Genomic DNA, 15,590 nt, shown 5'->3' on the forward strand with positions numbered 1-15,590 from the left:
TGTCAACTTTGTAGACAAACTAGGCAATGTGTAGAAATAAAAATAAATCATAACAGGGAAAATCCCTCTTACTTTATTAGATAAACAGTCCTTACATTCCAACACTTGAAACTAAGATAACATTTGACCCATGCATACCTTTAAAAACGGACCAGTCCACTTGGAGCAAACATTTTTCATCTAAAAATGCATTAGATACAAAATAAAATGAATAAATAAAAAATATGTTTTTTGACAGACTTTTTGTCCCCTAAGGATCCCGGTGTAACTTTTTTAAATGACACAAAATACTTTTATTAAAACTTATTTAATAAAAACACACACAGTGTATACTGCTTCAAACTGTTTATTTGCAAACCAAATAACATTCTTCTTAACCCAGCAATGCAACCAGTAGTAATCAGGAGTGTAAAGCAGAATTTCAGTCATAGCATATAGTCGCTTGTATTACCATCAATACGGTTCTTGTGATGATGTGCCTTTTTTGTATACAAAGGGGACATTTTCATATCCTTAAAATATTATTCAGTATTTATAGGACATCATTTATACAGTGTAAAGGCACTATGCCTCGCTCGATCTCTGAAATATTAACATATATACATAAATATAAAACAGAACAAAAATACAAAAGGCAAACCCCCGGCCACCTCTCTTTCTTAACAGATTCCAGGCACTTTCCTGTAAACTCAAATCAGTGCAGCTGAACGGCACATCTGATAGTTAACATTTGAAAGACTGATAATTACATTTGAAAGCCTGCAGTGATAATGCAATTTATCTGTACTACATATTATGTTGTGCTATGGTCAAAATCATGAGCTGTAATTTCACCACATTTATGCCATACAGTCACATCTCCAGTGCAGACTCTTAGAAGACATGCATACAAAAAAAAAAAAAAAATCATTATCTCTTTAAATGTTAAAACTGAGGGCTCTTTAAAAAGACGTACTGAATGACATCTTATATCAAACAAGCAAAACACTTTGGTCCATGGAGAAGATTTAAAGTCTTTTTTGCAGAACTTCATAAAGAATGTGTCTAACGTATGTTTTAGGGAAACTCTTTATCTAAGATAATAATAAAAAAAAAAAAAAAAATCTCACAACAAGGCAACAGAAGACGTCAAACTCTTTTCTGCTCTATACTCGCATACTTTTACTGCTGCTTTCTTAAGATTCATAACCACATTCACACAAGTACTCTTGACAGTCAAGATTACCAACTTCTCTCTATTCACAGCAATTTTTTTTCAATTTTGGTTCATCGAAATAAACAAAAAAGTACTCTGGCAGAACCTACTTTAAAGTAGGTGAATTGAACAAAAGGCTCCTCTGTCACAGTGAAGAGTTTGTCTGCTAGTAAAGCATTTGAATGGGTGTCTGTTCTATGGCAAGACCTCTAAAAGAGATCAGAAATCCTGTTCTCCCATTCTCTGTACAGCTATGTTTTGAGTAATACTGGTCTGGACAGGACACAAGATGAGACTTTCTCCATCTGGTGCTCCTTACGATGATCCTCCATGTCCTTTCAGGTTCATTCTGCTGTTCAGCTCATGCAGGATAGAGTAAAGGTGGGTGGGACTTTCTTAGGGCACTAACGCTCCATCCCCTGTACACTTAAGTTACAAATCAATGTTATTTCATTTTGGCACAGATGTCTCCATTTCCTTAGACAGCTTCTTGCTGACTTGTGTTAGGTCCTGTCGAGGAAAATAGAGAGTGAGCTTAAAATGGTCAGAAACAGATGTGGAACCAGCTGTATAGATGCGTACAGTACCCTCTTTGCCCATGATCTTCTTCTACCCAGGCCACGATCTTCCCTTCCCAGCCGGGCACCACTGCGTCATCCTGGAACACCTGGGAGAAGCCATGGGTCCTTTTTATACATTATATGCAACATATTATTTTGATTTAAATAATAAAAAAAAAAACATTCTGTCACTCATGTCGTTCCAAACCCGTAAGAAACTTCGTTCATCTTCAGAACACAAATTAAGATGTTTTTGATGAAATCTGAGAGCTTTCTGACTCCGCATAGACAGCAAAGGCCCAGAAAGGTAGTAAGGACATCATTAAAATAGTCCAAGTGACATCAGTGGTTTAACCTTAATTTTATATAGCTACAAGAATAATGTTTGTGCGTGAAGAAAACAAAAATAGCAAATTTATTTGACAATTTCTTCTCTTCCATGGCAGTCTTCGATGCGCGTTCACAAGACTACCACAACATTTTCTTTGCCGTCTATGTAGGGTTAGAAAGCTCTCGGATTTCATCCAGAATATCTTTATTTGTGTTCCGAAGATGAACAAAGGTCTTTCGGGTTTGGAACGACATGAGGGTGAGTAATTAATGACAGAATTTTCATTTTTGGGTGAATTATCCCTTTAAAGGGGTCATATGATGCGATTTCAAGTTTTTCTTTCTCTTTGGAGTGTTACAAGCTGTTTGTGCATAGATAAGATCCCTGAAGTTGCAAAGACTAAAGTCTCAAAACCAAAGAGATATTCTTTATAAAAGTTAAGACTCGACCACGCCCACCTAAAATGGCTCATTCAAACACACCCCCACATGTCTACGTCACGGTGTGGGGAGATTTGCAAAACACCGCCCAAACGTATACGCAAATAAAGAGGGTGGGACTTTTACTCTCGCTGTAGTGTTGTTGCTGCCGCCGGCGCCATGTCCTGGAGACGCTGTGTTTTGTTGTGAAAGTGAAACTACTATGTTTGGGCTTCCAAAAGAGGACACAACTAGAAATCAGTGGTTAAGTTGTATTTACAACACTGTTCCAGAACAGTTCAACCCAAATATTCGAGTGTGTGCAGCGCATTTTACGGAGGACTGTTTCCTGAACCTGGAAGTAGCCTGCCAGCTATGCTCAAAGACTTTTTCTATAAAGTGGGGCAATTCCAACTTTGCAAGGACAGTTTAGCGCTTATGACTTGCAGCCTGTAAGTATGTTTTCATATTTAAAGAAAATGCCACTGACTATTCAAATTTAAAAGTCCCTACTGTTCAAAAAAAATATTTAAAGATCCCTTTCATAATTGAAAGCTGGCTTTCTGGTTGTGAACCACTGATTTAGATGCTTGAATGTAACAAAAAAAAAATATCCTGTTGACTGATTATGTGGCAATACCTCTTCCTTCACAGTACCAAACTCTGGATCCAGTGCTTTGAAATGGTACCGATAATTGCCTTCCCGATCAACAGCAGCCTTGAAGTCTCGCAGGGTGACCTCCCCAAGCCTGTTGACATAAGACAATGAAAAATCTCATAGCACGTATGTATTTTTCTTTTATGACAAAAATCATTAGGATATTAAGTAAAGATCCATGAAGATATTTTGTAAATTTCCCACTGTAAATATATCAAAACTTTTTATTAGTAATATGCATTGTTAAGGACTTCATTTGTACAATTTTAAAGGCGATTTTCTCAATATTCGGATTTGTTTTGCACCCTCAGATTCCAGATTTTCAAATAGTCGTATCTCGGCCAAATATTATTCTATCCTAACAAACTGGTTTTGTGGTCCAAGGTCACATATCTAAAGTATACTACATTATATTGATTTAAGGCTAAAGATCCACTCAAGCCACATATATGTGTAGCACAGCGTCTGACTGACCTCTTGGGGATGTTGATCATGAATGGCATGAGTGAGTGGTCAGAGAAGTACAGGACTTTGGTGCATGCTGATGAGTTTAACGCAGGGCTGCTCTGAGAATGAGCCATTTCTGAAAGAGAGCAGAGATTATTCACTTTAGTAGTATTTTAAATAAGCAGCAATATACCCACTGAGAAACCTGACAAGTACAAATGATATTCATATTTATTTAAACGGTTATGTCATTTCCTGTACTGAGGTGTTTTGTACAGTGGCCCAGCAGTGTACAACGAAATCTCTACAATACAACAAAATTGCCACAACACAACACAACACAACACAACACAACACAACACAACACAACGGACTAATTTCATTGTTGTGCTAATTTCGCTGTGTTGCGGCTTGTTTCCATTGTGTTGTGCTAATTTTGTTGTGTTGTGGCTTGTTTTCGTTGTGCTGTGCTAATTTTGTTGTGTTTCAACTAGTTTCTGTTGTGTTGCAGCTTGTTTCCATTGTGTTGTGGCTTGTTTTTGTTGTGTTGTGCTAATTTAGTTGTGTTTCAACTAGTTTCTGTTGTGTTGTGGCTTGTTTTCGTTGTGTTGCGGCAGCTCTGTTGTATTGGGGCTTGTTTCCGTTGTGTTGTGGCTTGCTTCTATTGTGTTGTGGCTTGTTTCCGTCGTGTTGTGCTAATTCCGTTGTGTTGCAACTAGTTTCTGTTGTGTTATGGCTTGCTTCCATGGTGTTGTGGCTTGTTTTTGTTGTGCTAATTTAGTTGTGTTGCGGCTTGTTTCCGTTGTGTTGCAACTAGTTTCTGTTGTGTTGCAGCTTGTTTCCATTGTGTTGTGGCTTGTTTTTGTTGTGTTGTGCTAATTTAGTTGTTTCAACTAGTTTCTGTTGTGTTGTGGCTTGTTTCCGCTGTGTTGTGGCTTGTTTTAGTTGTGTTGCGGCAGCTCTGTTGTATTGGGGCTTGTTTCCGTTGTGTTGTGGCTTGCTTCCATTGTGTTGTGGCTTGTTTCCGTCGTGTTGTGCTAATTCCGTTGTGTTGCGGCTTGTTTCCGTTGTGTTGCAACTAGTTTCTGTTGCGTTATGGCTTGCTTCCATTGTGTTGTGGCTTGTTTTCGTTGTGTTGCGACTTGTTTCCATTGTGTTGTGGCTTGTTTCTGTTGTGTTGCAACTAGTTTCTGTTGTGTTGTGCTAATTTCGTTGTGTTGCGGCAGCTCCGTTGTATTGGGGCTTGTTTTCCACTTGTTTCCATTGTGTTGTGGCTTTTTTCTGTTGTGTTGTGGCTTGTTTCCATTAGGTGGCGGCTTGTTTCTGTTGTGTTGTGCTAATTTCGTTGTGCTGCGTGCACTACTGGGCCACCGTAGTTTTGAGATTAAGATGTATGCTTACTTGAAGTAGGAGGCCAGGAGTCTCGATCTGAGTGAGACGCTTTATGTCCTGGAGATTTGCCTCGGGTCTACAAAGAAACAGACTGATTTGAGAACAGAATGTAGATCAGGTGCAAAACCTGCTGTGTGAGAATGGAAAAACATTCATCGTACCCTCCTCTCCTGTTTGTGGCGTGTTTCCAGGTCATAGAGGCGATCCATCAGGCTGGCCACACCTTGCTCAAGGGTGTCCAAAGTGTGATGCTGAGGGTCGTGACCTCCAAAGCTGTTCCTCAGACTACGGAGAGCATCTCTTACTAACTGCAGCTCCTCAGCCTATAAGAGACACAATTACATGTATCTCGATAGATCAAATATAAAATAATTGAGGGAAAAATAAGGCTTCAGGCTTATTTACCCCATAGTGTGGTTTTGATGTTGTGACGGGTGGGTGTGAGTAGCCGTTGTTTTGCGAGCCAGGAAGCTGAAACAGACGACAAGGTGGCAAGTTTTTACTTGAAATTTTAATAAATAAATGGAAGCACTAAACATAATCTGCAATGGGTGAAAACAAACAACTGTGGGGAGAATTGTGTATTATTTATATGCGTGTTACCTCCTCTGTCTCATGGCTCATTAACTCTTTGAGAATACTCTCCTTGTGCTCCAGCTCCCTCTGCAGGCAAGCCTGAGAAACACACAAACATTCTCATTCACACTGAACTGTTCTATAAAAGCGAGTGCAGAAGCCTTCATTAAACAGATTCATTATTAGGGCTCAACATTAAGGATTTTTTTTTTCTGCTGGGGCAGTGGGGTCTGTACTTGTCATAGTGACATTTTTACCTGCAAAAAACTAAACTTTTTAAAAACACTGCATGTTTTTAAGTTAATTTTCTCCTTTATATTTTTATGAATTATAATATATTGTAAATAGACCAGTCTTAAGTTGCACGGGTATATTTGTAGCAATAGCCAACAATACATATACAATACAGTTTTCTTTTATGCCAAAAATCATGAGAATATTAAGTAAAGATCACGTTCCATGAAGATATTTTGTAAATTTCCTACTGTAAATATATCAAAACTAGTTGTATCTCAACCAAATATTGTCCTATCCTAACAAACCATACATCAACTGAAAGCTTATTTATTCACTAAAAAATTGAACCTTGTGACTGGTTTTGTGGTCAGGGGTTACATTTAAACTATATTTAACATTTACAAGCATATTTAAAGTTTTTAATTATATTTCTATTTTTATTCATTACATTTGTTTTAATTATTATTATATTAATATTATTGTATAACATAACACTTTACAATAAGGTTCATTAGTTAACATTAGTTAAACATGAACAGAATGAACAATACTTCTACAGCATTTATTAATCTTAGTTAATGTTAATTTTAGCATTTACTAATGCATTATTAAAATCACAAGTTGTGTTTGTTAACATTAGTTAATGCACTGTGAACTAAAATGAATAAACAATGAACAACTGTATTTTCATTAACATTAACAAAGATTAATAGTGTAATAAATGCATTGTTCATTGTTTGTTCATGTTAGTTAATACATTAACTAATGTTAATAAATAACATACAAAAATACTTATTGTAAAGTGTTACCATATTATATATTATTTCATGAAATACTATTTTGCAATAATAGCTGTACATTATACTTGACATGCATAAATTCAGAAACAAATGAATAACCATCCTGCATTTTCATTCCCATCATGCAGTTCTCCTTCACAGCTGCTATGCTAGTTGAGTCTGCAGGGCTGTGTTTGATGTTGTACCTGCTGGCTGCTGCTGTCTGTCAGCTTGCGCATTGTCTCATCCAGCTTCAGCTGTTGCTGCTGCAGAAGCCGATCCTTTTGGCCCAGTTCTTTCTGTACAGCATAAAGACAGTAAGTTTAACTATATTATAGAAACAGATGTGGTATAGTGAGGGATACTACATTCTAGAATTTTAAGCTATAATCTATAAATTAAAGCATAACTACAGTCACGCTACCCTTTTGAAAAAAAAAAAAAAAAAAGGTAGCAACACAACATGCTACTAATAAAAACTAGTAACAAGACTGAAGCTTAAAAGTAATATATTTCTAAATGTATAAATATCAGATAATAGTTTATTCATTTAGCAATCAGAACAAATTAATATAATCTTGCATATACAACATGGATCTCAATTAAGTTTGCAACATAAATATTAAGAACCACTAAATAACAATAAAACTAGAAAACTATCATTTATATAAAAACTACTGTAAACACTAATGAACAGTAGAATTAGAATACATACTATATATTGTGGAAAAATGTTTGTAATGAACATTATTATACTTTGCAAAACAAGACATGCCTTATATTCACTGAGAAGCCTGTTCCGCTCCTCTAGCTTCCTCTGTAGCTCAGCCTAAGAAAAAAAATATACACACATAATAATTGACAACTGGTCTCAGATATGGTATAACTGAAACAAAATTAATATGCATAGCATAAAAACAAAAATGTCAGGTCTCAGTTGCATGCGCTCACATTTTGTCCCGCCAACTCGTCTTTGGCCATACTGTTGCGCAGGAGTTCCTGTTTGAGCTGCAGGACTGAGGACTCCTGCACAGCCATACGCTGCTGAAGAGCATCCTGAGTGATGACAAAGCACAGTCAATCAATCTCAACTCGCATATCTAACTTGTTCTGCTTTATATCAGTCTGAGACTAATTGAATTCTTAGTAATGTGAGTGTGAGGGTCTTATTTTATAGGCATATGGAGTTTGGAGGTATGCAAGACTTACTTTCACTCCCTGCAGGTTGCGAGCCTCCTGTTTGAACCTCAATAGCTCCCTCTGCATGTAAATATAATATAAACAAAATAACTCTATATTTTACAGCATAGATTGGCTATTAAAAAAAAAACAACATGACTTGACAAGATCAGCACATTAATAAGTCTGTCAGATCAAACCTAACACAGAATTTATGTATCATCATAAAGTAGTCAAACAAACGGAAATGATACTCAGAAATACATGAATACAGTATAGGAGTCTCTTATGCTTACCAAGTCTGCATTTACTACAAAAAATACAGTAAAAAAGGTAATAATATTACAATTCAAAATATTTCTATTTTAATATTTATTTATTTAATATGCATTTATTTATTTATTCCTGCAATAGCAAAGCTGAATTTTGAGCAGGCGTAACTCCAGTCTTCAGTATCACAGTCATTTAGAAATCATTCTAATATGCTGATTTGGTGCTCATGAAACATTTCTTATTATTATCAACGTTGAAAACAGTTGTACTGTTCAATATTTTTTGATCAAGATTCTTTGGTTAATAAAAAATAACAGCATTTATTTTAAATAGAATTCTTTGGGAACATTATAAATGCTTTTACTGTCACTTTTGATTCATTTAATATATCCTTGATGAATAAAAGTATCCAGAAATTTTTTTTTGCGGACCTCACATTTTTGATTGGTAGTGTATTATTTATATTATATATATATATATATATATATATATATATATATATATATATATATATATATGTAATTATTATATTACACATATTGTTGAATTGATTTATCTTGTTGCAAAAACTAAATCCTGGATATACATCTTGCCACACTCAATAAATGTACAAAACCGAAACAGCCCAGAACAAAAATACCCACCTTCAGTTCTTGACTCTCCTCCATGCTTTGGTCCAGGCGACTTCGTATTACAACCTGTAGCACCACAACAGAGGGTTTTTGCTACTTCAAAACAAAACCACCATAACTACAGTACATACTACATTAAATACAGAAAGAACTAGTTTACACGACAACCTATTAGAAAAGAAATGGAAGAGAGAAATAGACACTGTAGGAGAGAAGGAGAGAAATGGATACCTGCGTCTCTCCCACAAACAAAGCAAAGTTCACCGTGAGAGTAACATGATCTGCCCTGACAGAGCTTAGTGAAAGAGCAAGAGAACGAGAGAGATGGGGGAGGAGGGGCATAGGAAGTCACATATTATCAAGAGGGAGGGATATGCAGGATATGGAAGAAAAGAGGCCAATTTGGGGTAAAACACAATTTGGACAGAAATAAAGATACACACCAGTTGCTGCTCCGCATTTTCAACTCCCTCACCCAGACTGAGTGACACCTCCTGCTCATCCTCGGGTAATGAACCGTGGAGAAGGAGAGCCTAAAAACACACAAAAACATCTGTTATAAGCCACAAGCTCTCTAGAAGCAATTCAAACTAAATTAGGAGATGATATATGTTATTGTGTCACCTGTAGGCTAGACACCATTTTCCGCGCCTCCTGCATCTCCCTCTCCAGCTGCTCCTGCTGCTCACACAGTTTGTCCTCCCAGGTGTAGCCACCAGCTAGACCATCATGCCCCGAGACAATGGCCTGGTCACACAGGGCCAATTTCACTGTGTCCTCTAATGGCAAACCGAGATTGATCATGATAGTTTTATGTGGATGAGACCATCAATGTCCAACTGACAGATTGAAAGGAATCAATACCTGACTTAATTGTTTTCTCCCTGGACAAGGTGTCTAATAGTCCTGCCTTCAGATCCGATAGGCTGACGGAGTCTTTGGGAGTGTGGGTGGGGCTTGATGAACTGAGGCTGTGGAAATAATACAAAAACATACAGTTACAGATATAGGGCTAAACATTACAGTCCAAGTCAACTTTTGATTAGCACATGGCTTTTTATTGTAATGTATTTTTTACATTTTATATATATATATATATATATATATATATATTTAGATTTACTTTTTATTTTCTCATGAATTAAATTATATTATATTTATTGATGTATTAATGTAGAGCTGATAAAGTCAAATTGTGTCCAACACATAGCTTTCTATGAAACTGTATATATGTGTGTATAACCATTTATTTTTCATTAATTTAACTTAAATTAAATTGTTTCTGGCTCACCCTAACAGTAGATTTTAAATGTGCTTTATAAATAAATTATTTGACTTTGTGGAAAATAATTACTAATCCATACAAAACACTTACAGGAACAGTTTGCTAAAAAAGGGTCATTATTTACTTACCGTCATGTTGTTCCAAACCTGTATGACTTTATATAAGATGACTTCATTTAAGATATTTTGAAGAATGTTTACATTGTTTTGTTCAACAGCACAACAAATAAATTGACCTCAAGCTTTAAAACACAAAAACACAATAAATAAATAAAATAAGTAAAAATAAAACAACTAACCAAACAATTGCATAAAATTGCAATAAAAGTAGTCCATATGCTCTATTTCAGGTCACAGACTGAAAAATGTTATGTCTTGTGAAGGAAAAGTGCTGCGTACACACTCTTCTACGAGTCTGGAACAACATGACGCTGATTAAATGATGAGAGAAAGTTCATTTTTCATTTGAACATCCCTTTAAATGAATTCCACGTTTTTTCCACAGAATTATCATGGAGGTGTTCCAAGAGTGAGTTAGAATATCAGAAAGACAGATGCTTTTGTTGTTTTATGTTTATCAGGTGCTGCATCTGGTTTCTCAGAAAGGCAGAGCTAGATAAAAATAAACAGTCCTGAAGCAAAGGAGGAAAGTGCCTTTTAAAACCAGTTGCCATGGAGACCCTTTGCAGATATGAGCAGCCAAGTCTGTCAGGATCTGCTCTTGTGTTTGATCTGATGCCCTATCAATAATGCACCGTTAATCCATTTCAAAGGCACAGGATCATGAGCTTTTCATCTTGCATGCATGAAAATTATAACACCTTCAGTTTGAAATATGCAATACAGTGTTTCTGTATCGGTGTCAAACATATGTTCTTAAATATAGAGTATTATAAATACAGGCTCTTCAATGACTCATTTGCTTCAAAAAACTCAAATACATTGTAAAAGCAAATGTAAAAATCATTGTAAAATCACATGAACCGGGGTTTAATTCAAGTCTCCTGAGGGGACACGGTTGTTTTATGTGAAGAAAAGATTTAATTTAGGTGTTGTTTCACACATGAACATTGATCAGCACACATATAAAGAGCACACCAAATATGGTGAAATTAGCGCTGTAAAAAGGTGACATTGAAAGCTTTTGGAAACTTTGGAAAGATTCTGAAGATTTTCCACCCCTTTGCAACCCTATGTAAAATAGAAACTATACCATACTTGTGCATCAAATAAGCATATTTGAGTTTCCATTTTCCATATTTGCATTATTTACAATAATTTTATGAACTTCGTGACATGTCCAAGCTTTGGATTAATGGACTTTCAATGGAGGGACAGAAATTACCTTGTTTCATTAAATATATCTTCATCTGTGTTTTGAAAATAAACTGTCTTTTGGGTTTGGAATGACATGAGGCTGAGTAATTGATGACAATGTTTATTTTTTTGGGTAAACTAACTCTTTAACATTACACTTAAAATTCCAGATCAGTGTACTGGCTTCTATTAACACAACATAAATATAGATGGTCTGAAGAACTAGAAGATAAGAGAAGTTGTTTGTAGCATCAGATTGTAAAACAAATTCCAGTCATTTCAACTGAAATCCATGCAAACAGTGATTTGTGTGAAGCGAAAAAATTCCCCATGCAGATTTTGCTCATATTCAAACTGATCATGTGAATTTGCAACGCTGACCGACAGAAAGCTGCTTGGTTTGAAAGTGACTTCTGTGTGAAAGCTCACTATTGACAATGGCAACGCAATTTAGCTAATGTGCACCTTAACATGATATTTATTTGACCTCACAATGTCTTTCAAGCCCTGAAGCGAAGGACACGGATCTAAACTCAGCTCATGATGGGTCAATCCAAGTGCAGCCCTGGCAGACCTGTCTGTGAAGGGACAGCAAAAGCTTGAAGCTCCAACCACCTCACTCTTTCTCAATCGGTTATCTTGATGCATGCAAGTTTGAACCCTCCCACATCAATTGTCCTCCAATCCAAGTCACAAAAATAAAAGGACAGTCCTGCACCCTTCGACACAAATGACCTTCAGATTAGACAGAGTGTGACGATGCTGTCATTATCAATACTGGACTTATATTGGGGAATAAATCCCATCCACTTCATTGGTTCCATTCAGTTACAGTGACATTTCCATCAACACATAGACCGAATGGATCCCACTTGGGTGACCTTTGGAGGATGCATGTTTATTTTCAGACCGATTAAGGCCTGGGGTTCCCCATGCCAATTTTCATTGTGTGAATCTGGTGCAGCGCTTAAAAAAAAAACAACAACTAAAAAACAGGCCGAGCATATCATGTTTGGACATCTCCAAACATTTCTGAGCTCTGAAAAAGATTTGTGTTCTATGTGTGATGGATGAAGATAAAATGCCAAGGCTGATCTGCTTTGTCGTTTTAACAAAGCAACAATGCTTCTTCTCGAAAGAAACAGAGTGCTTGTTGTCTTTTCTTTTTTTTGTTTAGTGTGTATGTTGTGCGGGCTCTCATTGTCCTAATCCAGGCTGCGGACCGCAGAGATCCTGAAAGAGACGGACCGTCGCACTCCACATTACTCTCTTTGTTTTATTTTTCTCACGTTGTAGGGAGGGGGAATTGAGGGGACTGTTCTCTTTCAAAACCAAATCCAGACCCCCTCCTATTTGTGACCCACACAGACACTAAAGACCTTCACTTATTCAGTTCAGTTTCCACCATTTCTTTCTTCTTTCAGTGCTGCGTTTGCCAAAGAAAAGCACCACGATTAATAGATGGACTGAACTGAAACTCGTGATCTAAACTAAACTGGAAATACCCCTCACAATTTATTAAGAGTTTTGAACTGATTTGAACCACTGGTATAAAAACAAGACTCTATAAACAATGTGCGTATTGATGTGAAAGCTACGACTGCAACTTCAGAAAACACATACAAATAGAAAAAGCACCAGCAAATCAAGAAAACATCTTCATCAGTTTGACAGCAGGTGGTCAAATAAAGAAACGCACTGCAAATGCTGACAACACAAACAAATAAAGAATTTTATCTGCAGTGCCTTTCTTTATTTGGTTGTGTTGTGAGCATTTGCAGCGCGTGTGTTGTCAAATAGATGAAGCTGTTTTCTTAATTTGCAGGTGTTTTTTTCTATTTGCAGCACGTTAAGCTCTCTCGGCCACCGTAGAAAGCTACTCCAATATACAACATAAGACTTAAAGTAGAGGGTTTATTAAAAGAGAGTACCAGTTCTAGGGTGGTTGCCAGGATATTGCTAAGTGTCTGTTAAGGTGCTTTTTAGTGTGTAGCTGTGTGGTTTCTAAGGTGTCTGGGTGGTTGTTTACTGGCCCATCTCCACATTTCTACAATATTCTGATCCCTATTTGACAAGTCATTCTAATGTACATTAGTGTTCAAAAGCTTGGGGTCAGGAAGATTTTTTTTTTTTTTTTAAAGAAATTAGTTATTTTATTCAGCGAATAAATACAGCCCTGGTGAGCATTAGAGACTTCAACATTAAAAAAATAAAAATAAAGCATCAATTCCCAATATTTTCACTTTTCATTCCCAACATTTACATTACAAGTAAGGATGCACAGATATTTTTTATTGATTGATATTTTTCATGATTGCTGATTACCAACAAATTGCTGATATTAAAATTTTTTATTTTACTATTTTGTCTATATAACTTACAAATAAATCCCTAAAAATAATCATTTTAAATACTACCAGTCACTTTACATAAAACATTGTAACATGACAAATTGATATTAATGAGATTTGCAAAAGATTACATTTAACGGTTATTAAATCCTTAGTGTTTTTAGAGATTATCTTCAAGTGGGTGTTAGATGACAGTGAAGGTAATCTAAATGTAAAATTAGCAGCAGACATGAACACGCATAGTTAAATACAAAACAGATACATTTTAAAATATGGTACCAATATATTGTGCATCCCTTAGTGTCCAGAACTGGTTACACATGGATGTTTAATAAAAGTATGATCAAGAGAAATGATGATGCTTAGCAACCACCACTAACAAGACGCTTAAAGGAATAATTCACCTCAAAAATGAAAATTCTGTCATCATTTACTCTCCCTCAAGTTGTTCCAAACCTGTGTGACTTTCTTATGTTGAACATAAAAGAAGATATTTTGAAGGATGCTGGTACAGCTGTTGGTCCCCACTGACTTCCATAGTATTTCTTTCCCTAATATGGAAGTCAGTGGGGACCAACAACTGTTTGGTTCTTCAAAATATCTTATTTTGTGTTCAACATAAGAAAGAAACTTAAAACAGGTTTGGAACGACATGAGGGAGAGTAAATGACGACAGAATTTTCATTTTTGAGGTGAATTATTCCTATAAGGCCTGTTCACACCAAGAACGATAACTACAAAGATAACCACTGCAAAACGATAACTATATTAATGTCTACACACAAACATTTTAAATGCTCAAGCTTTAAAGTAGAATGGATTCTGATTGTCAGTGTTTTTAATATAAATCAGCTGGAAAAAAGAATCATTCTGAAAGTGATTCCAATGATATCGTTCCCCTGTGCTGTTATATTTGTGGTGTGGACTTCCCCATCCTCACAGAATTAGAATTGATAAAACTTTATAGTTATCATTATAGTTAATGTCCTTGGTGTGAACTGGCCTTTAGATGTCAAACCCTCAGATTCAGTGTATGGTTTAACTAGCTGCCCAGAGGACATGAAATCTAACACATTCAGCACTGTACAGCTAAGCCATTTCAAATGGCCTTGAAGTGTACAATATCAGCAATTGCTGTTGCTGAAACATCCTTTATTCATAGCAAAGATGGGTGGAAAACAACAGCTAGAGAATGACTGACTGATTCCACTGGGACGGAATCAAAGCAAATCCACAAAGCGTTCTTCTAGTTATAAATAAAGATCCGCTATGGCTGTTTTCTCTGGATGAAACACGAGCCTGCGCTGAGATCCTTCCTATGCAAAGTATTCCCACCATTCTTTTTGAAATGCAAAACAAAAAGAAACAAGTAAAATGTGCTCCATTTTTCATAAGCTGCTGCAGCATGTACTGACTGGGTTTTATATAACCACTGATTGAATGCAATGGGAACATACAGAACTGTTGCTGTATGGTGAAGCCCGATCTGATGATTCAGTCTGCCTTCAGAATCCCAGCAGTAAACCCAATAATCTCTTTAACAGAGCTCGCTGTGATCCTCCCAAAACATCTTCTCCCCTGATAAATATTACTGGATCTCAAAACCGTTTCTCACATCTCCCACACACACTCGCATATCAAACCGCAAAAATGACCAACAAGTGGTCCAACGCAAATAAACATGCTCTGCTCTGAGATTCTCACACAAGATTAGTCAGTCTGAAGGGCCATTAGATGATTCTCATGAGAGCTCATCAGATGCCCGTCACAAACCCAGGAGTCATTTGGTAGGATGGCAGGAAGCTCATTAAAGTGTATTTACACTCCAGCGTCAGTAATTGGGAACAGGAGCCTGTGTTATTTAAAGAAAAAGGTCAGCAGATGCAAAACGTCAACATAACGGAAATTCGTGGCTGCCAGGGTGAGAGTTTGAGAATTATTTCACATCTGGGAGGCTGTT

At 36.4% G+C, this 15,590-nt stretch overlaps 1 protein-coding gene across 6 annotated transcripts in view; it reads right to left on the reverse strand.

Annotated features, from left to right (window-relative positions):
• Positions 1 to 336: 336 nt before the first annotated feature.
• Positions 337 to 15,590, reverse strand: part of dixdc1b (DIX domain containing 1b) — a 31,395-nt gene continuing 16,141 nt past the window's right edge. For 4 of the 6 annotated variants that reach the window (XM_058758613.1, XM_058758614.1, XM_058758612.1 and 1 more), the window contains exons 6-20: positions 9,543 to 9,649; positions 9,303 to 9,457; positions 9,122 to 9,211; positions 8,691 to 8,744; positions 7,804 to 7,854; positions 7,546 to 7,650; positions 7,370 to 7,423; positions 6,801 to 6,893; positions 5,606 to 5,677; positions 5,408 to 5,473; positions 5,164 to 5,325; positions 5,012 to 5,078; positions 3,638 to 3,746; positions 3,146 to 3,254; positions 337 to 1,862 (exon numbers count right to left, since the gene is read on the reverse strand). In XM_058758613.1, the coding sequence (XP_058614596.1) occupies positions 1,740 to 1,862; positions 3,146 to 3,254; positions 3,638 to 3,746; positions 5,012 to 5,078; positions 5,164 to 5,325; positions 5,408 to 5,473; positions 5,606 to 5,677; positions 6,801 to 6,893; positions 7,370 to 7,423; positions 7,546 to 7,650; positions 7,804 to 7,854; positions 8,691 to 8,744; positions 9,122 to 9,211; positions 9,303 to 9,457; positions 9,543 to 9,649 (1,417 nt within the window). In that variant the 3' untranslated portion in view covers positions 337 to 1,739. The remainder of the gene's footprint in view (positions 1,863 to 3,145; positions 3,255 to 3,637; positions 3,747 to 5,011; positions 5,079 to 5,163; positions 5,326 to 5,407; positions 5,474 to 5,605; positions 5,678 to 6,800; positions 6,894 to 7,369; positions 7,424 to 7,545; positions 7,651 to 7,803; positions 7,855 to 8,690; positions 8,745 to 9,121; positions 9,212 to 9,302; positions 9,458 to 9,542; positions 9,650 to 15,590) is intronic. The other 2 variants (XM_058758617.1, XM_058758615.1) reach the window with 2 other exon arrangements.

The sequence above is a fragment of the Onychostoma macrolepis genome, chromosome 21, assembly GCF_012432095.1.
Source record: "Onychostoma macrolepis isolate SWU-2019 chromosome 21, ASM1243209v1, whole genome shotgun sequence".
Taxonomy (NCBI): Eukaryota; Metazoa; Chordata; class Actinopteri; order Cypriniformes; family Cyprinidae; genus Onychostoma; species Onychostoma macrolepis.